This window comes from Scyliorhinus torazame, chromosome 15, assembly GCF_047496885.1.
Source record: "Scyliorhinus torazame isolate Kashiwa2021f chromosome 15, sScyTor2.1, whole genome shotgun sequence".
NCBI classification, from domain to species: Eukaryota; Metazoa; Chordata; class Chondrichthyes; order Carcharhiniformes; family Scyliorhinidae; genus Scyliorhinus; species Scyliorhinus torazame.
This window is the reverse complement of record NC_092721.1, coordinates 23,704,611-23,716,798: the sequence shown is the minus strand read 5'-3', so window position 1 is coordinate 23,716,798 and position 12,188 is coordinate 23,704,611. Positions and strand designations below refer to the sequence as shown.

General features: G+C 42.6%; 1 protein-coding gene across 19 annotated transcripts in view; it reads left to right on the top strand.

Annotated features, from left to right (window-relative positions):
* mycbp2 (MYC binding protein 2) overlaps positions 1–12,188 on the top strand; it is a 224,287-nt gene that overhangs the window by 132,330 nt on the left and 79,769 nt on the right. For 14 of the 19 annotated variants that reach the window (XM_072476174.1, XM_072476181.1, XM_072476178.1 and 11 more), the window contains 10 exons: positions 5,553–5,640; positions 5,860–5,909; positions 5,986–6,158; positions 6,260–6,404; positions 7,879–8,085; positions 8,608–8,663; positions 8,762–8,877; positions 9,607–9,704; positions 10,294–10,410; positions 11,852–11,992. In XM_072476174.1, coding sequence (XP_072332275.1) covers positions 5,553–5,640; positions 5,860–5,909; positions 5,986–6,158; positions 6,260–6,404; positions 7,879–8,085; positions 8,608–8,663; positions 8,762–8,877; positions 9,607–9,704; positions 10,294–10,410; positions 11,852–11,992 — 1,191 coding nt within the window. The remainder of the gene's footprint in view (positions 1–5,552; positions 5,641–5,859; positions 5,910–5,985; positions 6,159–6,259; positions 6,405–7,878; positions 8,086–8,607; positions 8,664–8,761; positions 8,878–9,606; positions 9,705–10,293; positions 10,411–11,851; positions 11,993–12,188) is intronic. The other 5 variants (XM_072476186.1, XM_072476188.1, XM_072476189.1 and 2 more) reach the window with 3 other exon arrangements.

Sequence of the window (12,188 nt, the reverse complement as noted above, 5' to 3'; positions counted from 1 at the left end):
GTACAGGCCCTTCGGCCCACGATGTTGCACCGAAACAAAAGCCATCTCACCTAGACTATGCCATTATCATCCATATGTTTATCCAATAAACTTTTAAATGCCCTCAATGTTGGCGAGTTCACTACTGTAGCAGGTAGGGCATTCCACGGCCTCACTACTCTTTGCGTAAAGACCTACCTCTGACCTCTGTCCTATATCTATTACCCCTCAGTTTAAAGTTATGTCCCCTCGTGCCAGCCATATCCATCCGCGGGAGAAGGCTCTCACTGTCCACTCTATCCAACCCCCTGATCATTTTGTATGCCTCTATTAAGTCTCCTCTTAACCTTCTTCTCTCCAACGAAAACAACCTCAAGTCCATCAGCCTTTCCTCATAAGATTTTCCCTCCATACCAGGCAACATCCTGGTAAATCTCCTCTGCACCCGCTCCAAAGCCTCCACGTCCTTCCTATAATGCGGTGACCAGAACTGTACGCAATACTCCAAATGCGGCCGTACCAGAGTTCTGTACAGCTGCAACATGACCTCCCGACTCCGGAACTCAATCCCTCTACCAATAAAGGCCAACACTCCATAGGCCTTCTTCACAACCCTATCAACCTGGGTGGCAACTTTCAGGGATCTATGTACATGGACACCTAGATCCCTCTGCTCATCCACACTTTCAAGAACTTTACCATTAGCCAAATATTCCGCATTCCTGTTATTCCTTCCAAAGTGAATCACCTCACACTTCTCTACATTAAACTCCATTTGCCACCTCTCAGCCCAGCTCTGCAGCTTATCTATATCCCTCTGTAACCTGCTACATCCTTCCACACTATCGACAACACCACCGACTTTAGTATCGTCTGCAAATTTACTCACCCACCCTTCTGCGCCTTCCTCTAGGTCATTGATAAAAATGACAAACAGCAACGGCCCCAGAACAGATCCTTGTGGTACTCCACTTGTGACTGTACTCCATTCTGAACATTTCCCACCAACCACCACCCTCTGTCTTCTTTCAGCTAGCCAATTTCTGATCCACATCTCTAAATCACCCTCAATCCCCAGCCTCCGTATTTTTTGCAATAGCCTACCGTGGGGAACCTTATCAAACGCTTTGCTGAAATCCATATACACCACATCAACTGCTCTACCCTCGTCTACCTGTTCAGTCACCTTCTCAAAGAACTCAATAAGGTTTGTGAGGCATGACCTACCCTTCACAAAGCCATGCTGACTATCCCTGATCATATTATTCCTATCTAGATGATTATAAATCTTGTCTCTTATAATCCCCTCCAAGACTTTACCCACTACAGACGTGAGGCTCACCGGTCTATAGTTGCCGGGGTTGTCTCTGCTCCCCTTTTTGAACAAAGGGACCACATTTGCTGTCCTCCAGTCCTCTGGCACTATTCCTGTAGCCAATGATGACATAAAAATCAAAGTCAAAGGTCCAGCAATCTCTTCCCTGGCCTCCCAGAGAATCCTAGGATAAATCCCATCAGGTCCCGGGGACTTATCTATTTTCAGCCTGTCCAGAATTGCCAACACCTCTTCCCTACGTACCTCAATGCCATCTATTCTATTAGCCTGGGGCTCAGCATTCTCCTCCACAACATTATCTTTTTCCTGAGTGAATACTGACGAAAAATATTCATTTGGTATCTCGCCTATCTCTTCAGACTCCACACACAATTTCCCATCCCTGTCCTTGACTGGTCCTACTCTTTCCCTAGTCATTCGCTTATTCCTGACATACCTATAGAAAGCTTTTGGGTTTTCCTTGATCCTTCCTGCCAAATACTTCTTATGTCCCCTCCTTGCTCGTCTTAGCTCTCTCTTTAGATCCTTCCTCGCTACCTTGTAACTATCCATCGCCCCAACCGAAACTTCACACTTCATCTTCACATAGGCCTCCTTCTTCCTCTTAACAAGAGATTCCACTTCCTTGGTAAACCACGGTTCCCTCGCTCGACGCCTTCCTCCCTGTCTGACCGGTACATACTTATCAAGAACACGCAGTAGCTGATCCTTGAACAAGCCCCACTTATCCAGTGTGCCCAACACTTGCAGCCTACTTCTCCACCTTATCCCCCCCCAAGTCACGTCTAATGGCATCATAATTGCCCTTCCCCCAGCTATAACTCTTGCCCTGCGGTGTATACTTATCCCTTTCCATCATTAACGTAAACGTCACCGAATTGTGGTCACTGTCCCCAAAGTGCTCTCCTACCTCCAAATCCAACACCTGGCCTGGTTCATTACCCAAAACCAAATCCAACGTGGCCTCGCCTCTTGTTGGCCTGTCAACATATTGTTTCAGGAAACCCTCCTGCACACACTGTACAAAAAACGACCCATCTATTGTACTCGAACTATATCTTTTCCAGTCAATATTTGGAAAGTTAAAGTCTCCCATAATAACTACCCTGTTACTTTCGCTCATATCCAGAATCATCTTCGCCATCCTTTCCTCTACATCCCTAGAACTATTAGGAGGCCTATAAAAAACTCCCAACAGGGTGACCTCTCCTTTCCTGTTTCTAACTTCAGCCCATACTACCTCGGAAGAAGAGTCCCCATCTAGCATCCTCTCCGCCACCGTAATACTGCTCTTGACTCGCAGCGCCACACCTCCCCCTCTTTTGCCTCCTTCTCTGAGCTTACTAAAACACCTAAACCCCGGAACCTGCAACATCCATTCCTGTCCCTGCTCTATCCATGTCTCCGAAATGGCCACAACATCGAAGTCCCAGGTACCAACCCATGCTGCCAGTTCCCCTACCTTGTTTCGTATACTCCTGGCATTGAAGTAGACACACTTCAAACCACCTACCTGAACACTGGCCCCCTCCTGCGACGTCAAATCTGTGCTCCTGACCTCTATACTCTCATTCTCCCTTACCCTAAAACTACAATCCAGGTTCCCATGCCCCTGCTGCATTAGTTTAAACCCCCCCAAAGAGCACTAACAAATCTCCCCCCCCAGGATATTTGTGCCCCTCAGGTTCAGATGTAGACCATCCTGTCTGTAGAGGTCCCACCTTCCCCAGAAAGAGCCCCAGTTATCCAAAAATCTGAATCCCTCCCGCCTGCACCATCCCTGTAGCCACGTGTTTAAATGCTCTCTCTCCCTATTCCTCATCTCACTATCACGTGGCACGGGCAACAACCCAGAGATAACAACTCTGTTTGTTCTAGTTCTGAGCTTCCATCCTAGCTCCCTGAAAGCCTGCCTGACATCCTTGTCCCCTTTCCTACCTATGTCGTTAGTGCCAATGTGGACCACGACTTGGGGCTGCTCCCCTTCCCCCCCTAAGGACCCGGAAAACACGATCCGAGACATCACGTTACCCTTGCACCTGGGAGGCAACATACCAAACGTGAGTCTCTCACGCTGCCACAAAATCTCCTATCTGTGCCCCTGACTATAGAGTCCCCAATTACTAATGCTCTGCTCCTCTCCCCCCTTCCCTTCTGAGCAACAGGGACAGACTCCGTGCCAGAGGCCCGTACCCCATGGCTTACCCCTGGTAAGTCCCCCCCCCCACAAGTATCCAAAGCGGTATACTTGTTTCTCAGGGGAACGACCGCAGGGGATCCCTGCACTGACTGCTTTTTCCCAGTCCCTCTTACAGTTACCCACCTATCTCCAATCTTTGGTGTAACTAATTCCCTGAAGCTGCTATCTATGACCCCTTTTGCCTCCCGAATGATCCGAAGTTCTTCCAACTCCAGCTCCAGTTCCCTAACTCGGTCTTGGAGGAGCTGGAGATGGCAGCACTTCCTGCAGGTAAAATCAGCAGGGACACTAACTGCATCCCTCACCTCAAACATCCTGCAGGAGGAACATTGCACTCCCTTCCCTGCCATTCCTCTAACTTTCTACCAAGATCTGGCTAACAACTAAATTAAATTTTTATAAAAATAATAATAATATAATAAAATATGGTACTTACCTCAGACCAATGGGTTTTATTATTAGGTTAGAGGGGGAGGGTGGGTGGGAGACACTACGCGTGTAGTGTCTCGGGTTTCCTCTCCACCAGAATTTATTGGTGAGGGTCTTCCCAGACGTCCGCGCGTCGACTTCCTGTTCCCGCCTAAAAAACTAATTTAAAAAAAAAAGAAAAATTCTCAGCTCCTGCTGAAATTGACTAACCAGCCAGCTCCACTCCCGCCGAAATCGACTGGCCTGCCCCTGCAAAGACAAGTGCTTTTAAAGGTTGACTTACCTCCCAGCAACCTCCTTCCGCAATGCTCCCGCTGAAACTGACTCACCAGCTGTTCTCCCGCCGAAATCGACTGGCCTGCCCCTGCAAAGACAAGTGCTTTTAAAGGTTGACTTACCTCCCAACAACCTCCTTCCGCAATGCTCCCGCTGAAACTGACTCACCAGCTGTTCTCACGCCGAAATCGACTGGCCTGCCCCTGCAAAGACAAGTGCTTTTAAAGGTTGACTTACCTCCCAGCAACCTCCTTCCGCAATGCTCCCGCTGAAACTGACTCACCAGCTGTTCTCGCGCCGAAATCGACTGGCCTGCCCCTGCAAAGACAAGTGCTTTTAAAGGTTGACTTACCTCCCAGCAACCTCCTTCCGCATTGCTCCCGCTGAAACTGACTCACCAGCTGTTCTCACGCCGAAATCGACTCGTTTTGTTTTGTATTTAATTCTATTGGGTTCCTTTTACATCTTATTGATATTTTGTGAAAACTTTAATAAAAATTGTTTTATTTTAAAATTGTGTGTGTGCGTGTGGGTCGCGCGGGGGAATGGTCAAAGCAATAGAAATGGATGGGGGCTTGGGAGCCTTGGAAATGAGGAGAGATGAGAATGGGGACTCAGTGGGGTGTGAGAGAGATGAAGACTATGGAATGTGGGATGGGAATCGTAAGTGATGGATACTATGGAATGTGGGATGGGGATCGGCAGACAGGTGGCCATGGTCGGATCCCATCTGGCCAAACCTCTAGGTTTATCTTCAAATAGTATTGTTAACCCTATTCGCCAGCCTTCTGAATCAAGAAGAGCACATGCATGTTCCTTCCTGTCTACGCACTGTGTCCATTCATACAGGGAAAAATGTTACCTACTTCTGTTGCATATTGGGGTTGGGGTTGGTTTTAAGATAAAGATAGATAGTTTTTGAAGAATGAAGGGATTAAGGGTTATGGTGTTCGGGCTGGAAAGTGAAGCTGAGTCCACAAAAGATCAGCCATGATCTCATTGAATGGTGGAGCAGGCTCGAGGGGCCAGATGGCCTACTCCTGCTCCTAGTTCTTATGTTCTTGTATATTGTGGCCGTCCAAAATTACCAAGATCTAATCCGCTCCTTCTGTAATTAAAATCAATTTTTTTGACGGGAGTTTCATGTCATCATTTATCTTCTAAACACAGTTTTCCTAAACCTTCTGAAGGTTACACCAGCTCTTTGATGAAGTAAACCGGCAACTTTGCTGATCCTTATCTCTCTCCCATTATTATTACTCCCATGGTAAATCTTCTTCAAGTTGGATATTTGCTGAAACCAAGACAACTGTCAAAATGTCTGTTTTGCAGGGAATCCTACAATTGGAAAAGGAATTGGCATACCTTGGAAGTATGTGTGCGGCGTCACTAATGAAAAAAGACCTTGCACTCCCTGTTGGTATGGATGCTTAATTTGTCGGTCAAAAATATGGGTTTTGCACAATGTTTTGACCATACTGTTTTTCTGGATCCGTTCGAGATTATTGGTGGATAATGGGCCTTAGCAGTATATTGATTGTGTTTTAATGTCTTTCAGCTTAGCCAAGAGTAATAATGAAAGCTAATTATGCAAAAAATATTGTGTTGCTGTTCTATTAAATCATCTTTGTTTGAATAGGCAATGAACTAGAGGAGGATCTTGAAATTCTTGAAGAATCAGCTCTACAGGTGAGTTCTCAGTTGCTACATTTAAATTACTGATCATTTTTCTTAACCTTACTCACCTGTGTCTTCCTTTTACCAGATCTGTAAAAACCATGCCGGTTTATTAGGAAAGGGCCTGGCTTTGTCCCATTCACCGACTATCTTGGAGGCACTAGAAGGTAATCTTCCCCTCCAACTGCAGAGCAATGAGCATTCCTTCCTAGAGGACTTCATTGCCTGCTTACCCGGGTCTAGTGGTGGACGACTTGCAAGGTAATACATGGATTTAATGCATAAAGTACTATGGTCCTAAATATGGCGCCATTGTTAAAGTTTATATGTAAATTCTGTTACTACTTCTTTCATATCATTAGGTGGCTTCAACCAGATTCTTATGCAGATCCTCAGAAAACTTCCTTGATATTGAATAAGGACTACATCAGATGCGGCTGGCCTGCTACCATCACCGTTCAGACTAAGGACCAATATGGAGATGTAGTTCATGTACCAAACCTGAAGGTATAAAGTAATCTGGAAACAGGATGATCAAAGCACAAACATAATTTAATAATGTTTTGAGTACACAAAGTTACATATGTTTTTAAAAATCCACATATATTGAAAAGAATTGGAAAATGCTACCCGGGTGATACAAGTGAATAGGAAAACACCTTGGACCTAAATAGAAATTCCTAATTTCAATAGTGAGAATTTTCTGCAGGTCCTGTGAGCCAATGAGGCTTGAAGATTCGCAAATAGTGCTTTTCTTTTCATGAAATGAGTATTGTAACGATGGGAGTGGCTGATTCATGCACCACTATTGGAGTTTACAATGAAAGATAATTATAGCTGTTCATGGTTATGTGCAACTTGCACATCAGTTAACAATTCTTTATAATAATAATCTTTATTGTCACAAGTAGGCTTACTTACACTGCAATGAAGTTACTGTGAAAAACTCCTAGTCGCCACATTCTGGTGCCTGCTCGGGTACACAGAGAGAATTCAGAATGTCCAAATTACCTAACAGCATGTCTTTTCAGACTTGTGGGAGGAAACCCATGCAGACACGGGGAGAACGTGCAGACACCACACAGACTGACCCAAGCCTGGTATCGAACCTGGGACCCTGAAGCTGTGAAGCAACATTGCTATCCACTGTGCTACCGTGCTGCCTATGTATTTACCCAGGACAGTCTTGGATAAACCTTTGTGATCTCTCATTCAAAGGGATAACATTGATTTTTAAATTGTGCAGGATTTGCAAATATCCTGCTTTGAGAAACATTTGCATTTATATTAAATTTGCAGATTTACATCAGTCCTTTTGTTTTTTAACTTCTATTCTTTAAAAATAAGACCAGTATTAAGTGAAGATATCTGAAGTGTCTCCTCTTAAAACCAGGATCAGAACTGAGGAGGGCCAGGGCATGGTGAATTTGTGATGGGGGGAACCTGGATTCTGTATCTGACTTGACGACTCCAATTTTTTGCTTTCTCTGATCATCGCGAGTTGAATTAAAAACTAATATGCCCAGTAATCGGGTAGATTTTTGGGGGGTCTGGTTGTTTAAAAAATAAATTGTCATCTATCTTTGGGTGGGAGCGTGAAATATATGTTATAGTTGAGAAGCGTAGTATGCCATAATTAATTGGCCTTGTATGTGAGCTTCCGACTTGATTGCCACAACAGCTCTTGCTTTTTAATAAATGCAGCTCATTGGTGCTTATTGTGCTGCACAGCACTGGAGGAAAACAACGTTTAAGATGGTGCCCAGTTTTATTTCTCTATTTATTTTTCGTCCTAGGTGTTCAATTCAATGTATGGGAACATTGTAGTATAAACTACAATGCATTTGCCTCTATTGGAATTAATTATGCCAAATGAGGGGCTCCCCTGATGAAAACTGTGCCAGGTCGGAAGTCTGATGAGTCTCATGCAATTTGAGCAAATAATTGAAATTTGTAATTTTGGTAATTTTTCTTTTAACAGGTCGAGGTGAAAGCTGTTCCTCTTTCTCAAAAGAAATCTGTGCAGCAGGAGAACACTAAAAAACTGCATCGTATTCCTGGCAGTCCACCAATTTCTGTTTCAAGTACGGATATGACATTTGGTGGATTGCCATCTCCCAAACTGGAAGCATCGTATGAACCAATGATAGTAAAAGAAGCTCGATATACTGCAATCACTATGATGAAGGTAGTTATATAATTTGTCAATATTTTGATATCACCGCAAACCATTTCCTCATCAACAGGTATCCTAAACTGATCTGCGCCCAGGTAACTGGCTCCAGTGAGATGCAGAATAATTATCCCTTTAGGTTTGGTTCTCTGGCCTGGTTTAAAATGGAAAGCTAGTGTTTTGTGAGTTGGCGTGAACATGTTTTTGCCTGCGTGGCCTGACTCTGGGCAGTTTGACTTATTAGCAGTTTTGAACCATCTTATTTGAAAAAAAAAATTTAGAGTACCCAATTATTTTTTTTCCCCAATTAAGGGGTAATTTAGCGTGGCCAATCCACCTAACCTGCACAGCTTTTGGGTTGTGGGCTGAAACCCACGCAGACATGTGGAGAATGTGCAAACTCCACACGGACAGTGACCCAGGGCCGGGATTCAAACCCGGGTCCTCAGCGCCGCAGTCCCAGTGCTAATCATTGCGCCATTTGAACCATTTTATTACATACTTTATAGATATGATGTTATATTGCTCTTCACACAGGCATATGAAAACTATTCTTTTGAAGAACTTCGATTTGCATCTCCCACCCCTAAAAGGTAAAATTAAGACAACAAATTTAAACCTAAGAATATTGGTCCAAAGTACCTCCAAAATTAATGGCTTTATTGACTGATTTATTGGTTAACTTTTTCAGGCCAAGTGAAAATATGTTAATTCGGGCTAATAATGATGGAACCTACAGTGCAAACTGGACACCTGGAGCTGTAGGTCTTTACAGTATCCATGTCACAATAGATGGGATCGAAACAGGTAAATTTGTTGTGTTACATTCATAGCTACAGGCAAATCACAATCTAGGAATACAGTACAGGAATGCAATATAATTTCCTTAGTGGTCTTTAGATGAATTTGAAGCTACTTTTAGCTTGCTTTTTACCCATTTATTTTGATGCTGCATCTTGAGATTGTTGCATTAAGTTTCCCACCAACAGAACTTTGGAAGTTTGATGCACTGTGCATTCCTTTGAGGCCGATTTTTGGTTTTGCAATTTTAGATCTATTTTTAGATTGGCAGTAATTAATTAATTTTCTGTGATGTATAGCATGAAAACCTGGGGCTGAATTCTCCGCCGTCTGGATTCTCCATTTTGCCGGCAGCCCGGGGGGGTTTCCCGATGGCGTGGGGCTACCCCATAATGGGATACTCCATTGACCAGCCGGCGCAACGGAGAATCCCGACGGCGTGCCACACCAGAATACTGGTACAGCGGGACGGAGAAACCCACCCCTGATTCTTCACTGAGGATATTGCTTCCAGTTTACGACTTTTGCGTTGATTATCTGCTGATTCGATGGTGTTGTCTTTCGTTATATTAAATCACTTGCTTTTCTAAACCATTTTTAAGTCTTTAATTCCAAGTTCCACATCCTCTTACTGCAATACCTAGATTTTTAAAAGAGTAACTTGTAGTTTTAGAATTCCTCCTGATGTATAGTATGTTTGGCCGTTGAAGTTTATTGTTTGTTCTCATTTGACAGATGCGGGCCTAGAAGTGGAAGTGAAAGACCCACCAAAAGGGATGATACCACCAGGATCTCAAATGGTCAAAACAAAGGCTGAACCGCAACCAAACAAAGTATGTTGTTTCGTATGAATTATCAAATAAAATAACACCGCATAACTGGGTTTTGCTGCAATAAGATTGCTGGCACTTCGGTTTTTCTCATTGTAAAGGTATTGTGAACAACAGAAGATGATTTTTGTGTTCACTCTATTCGGGTACTGGCAATAAGAAAGGTTGTCAAATCAGAACTCCTGCATTACAACTGTATCCACACATTCTCATTCTATTAATGGCTGTGTTCTCTTTGCAAACTTTGGTAATTTGTGATGCTTGTGTACTGTTTGGTTCCTGCCTGTGTGAAGTTAACGCATTTTGATGACCACTTCTACATGCAACGTGAAGTATTACAGGTATTGCTTTTGTCTGCAAGGGTATCAGTTTGTCTTGCTAGATCTCGACTGGACCAGTCATGTCCTTGGAGCAAATTTTTGCCGAATCGGAGATTTAGCTAATGTCCTGTAACTCCTCCTTGAAGCAAATAAATCTCTCTCTGTCAGTGTCAGCTTTTTAATTCTCAGCTGTTTTACCTGTTTAATCTTGCTTTTAATCTGAACAACTTTTTTCTTATATCTTTGTCTTGCTGTTTCATTACTTCTCTCAGGTCCGCAAATTTGTGACAAAGGACAGTGCAGGGCTTCGTATACGTAGCCATCCCTCTCTTCAGAGTGAGCAGATAGGCATAGTGAAGGTCAATGGAACCATCACTTTCAATGATGAGGTAAAAAAAACATTACTTAAGAGGAGGTGTCGTAGACCAGGAATTAAATAAAAGTTCTGCATAAATGTCGGGGAAGTATTTTTAAAGAGTTAACATTCATCAGCAATAGTATATTAAAGTTAGCAGCCTGTACATCACAAGCTTCAGTAATTTTTGCAGCAACAGTTAGATTGTATATGCAGTTTCATTTTTGATTTGCTTTGACACACATGCAAGTAACTTTGAGGCTGCAGTCTGGAAATGCTGCAAGTGGGCATCGTTAAGAATTTGCTGACCTGTAGGCTTTGCAATATATCACTTCATAATTGTTGTGATATGTATTTAAAGTGGCCTAAATTTTAAAATCCTGGAACGTCTCTTATCTACTTGAGAATATTATCAACGTTTCTGTCCATTTGTACAGTCATCCAATAAAAAATCAGGTACAATTTTTGAGTTTAGATAAATTGATACAGTTGTGAGCAGAAGTGCTTATCACTTGGATTCTAGATTCTGTTTTGACTGCAGGCAAGGTCCGTACGAAAAATAGTAATTCATTGTATATTCATGCAGAATAGGAATTTCTTTGTTTTGTAGGTCTTCAGATGTATATGTATTATCAGCATCTAGTAATGGCACCGAGAAGAATTCTTTCATTTGAAAGATTTCAAACTTGTCACATTCCATTGTATAGAAATTAATTCCAAATATAAATGGATGATCTTGATATTGGCGATGATATACACAGGTGAAGAATAGAATAGTATAAACACGGAGCCTTCCACGCATTTATCTTAACCGCCATCGCAATGGAAGACTTTATTTTCACATATTGCATATGCAGCAACACTGATACCTTTTCCAACTTCCTCCAGACTAAATAAAGTATTTTATTCAAATTAGGTTAAAATTGAAAGAACCAAAGTTGGGCAGTGAGTTCTAATATTTTGGATCAATGGAAACAATTACACATTATAGGGGTTTAGAAGTTTTAAAAATGCATTCAGCAAGTAAGGTGAATTGTGCTTGCTTAAAATACATTAAAACTGAATGAAAGCCTTGATCTTATGTTAGCAGTGAGGGCAAATTACAAAGTTACCAGGGTGCATTGTGCAACAAGTGTGTGTTGTAATTTATTTCCTTGAGCTTCCTTCATACTGTCATAACTGGTTTCTATGTAACATGTTACCATCCTTATGGGTTTCTTTCCTCACATCTATTCAGGCCAGTTTGAGCAGAAGTGAGATTAGCATTTATTTGTAGAATGAAAGATTAGACCCCTGCTTTGTTTTGCTGATCAGTCTGCCATTCATGTAAAGAAGATTGCTCTCTTCAATTCACTAAAAGCTAAAATCTAGCCTCTGATGCCCACCTTCTCTCTAGGCTGGAGCCTCATAGTCCTTTTTAGCTCTGGGGCAGTTACAGGAGGGCATGGCTCGTTTTTGTTGCTTGTTTCCCATAGATCCACAATGATGATGGTGTATGGCTAAGACTGAATGATGAGACTGTAAAGAAGTATGTTCCCAACATGAATGGTTACACTGAAGCCTGGTGCCTCTCTTTTAACCAACACCTGGGCAAGAGCCTTCTGGTCCCTGTTGATGTAAGTAAAGGTGCCAATGATAAGAAATGCCTGTTATGGCAATTTAACCCCTTTGCTGTCTGTGAGCACTGTTTCACACTATTTACTAAAATCTGCATTAATTAAAATTTATTTGCTTGTATCTTTCAGCCTTAACTTTTAACTGTTACAATTTGGATGATACCGTAATTTCTTTAGTTCTGAAGCAAAGAGAGTG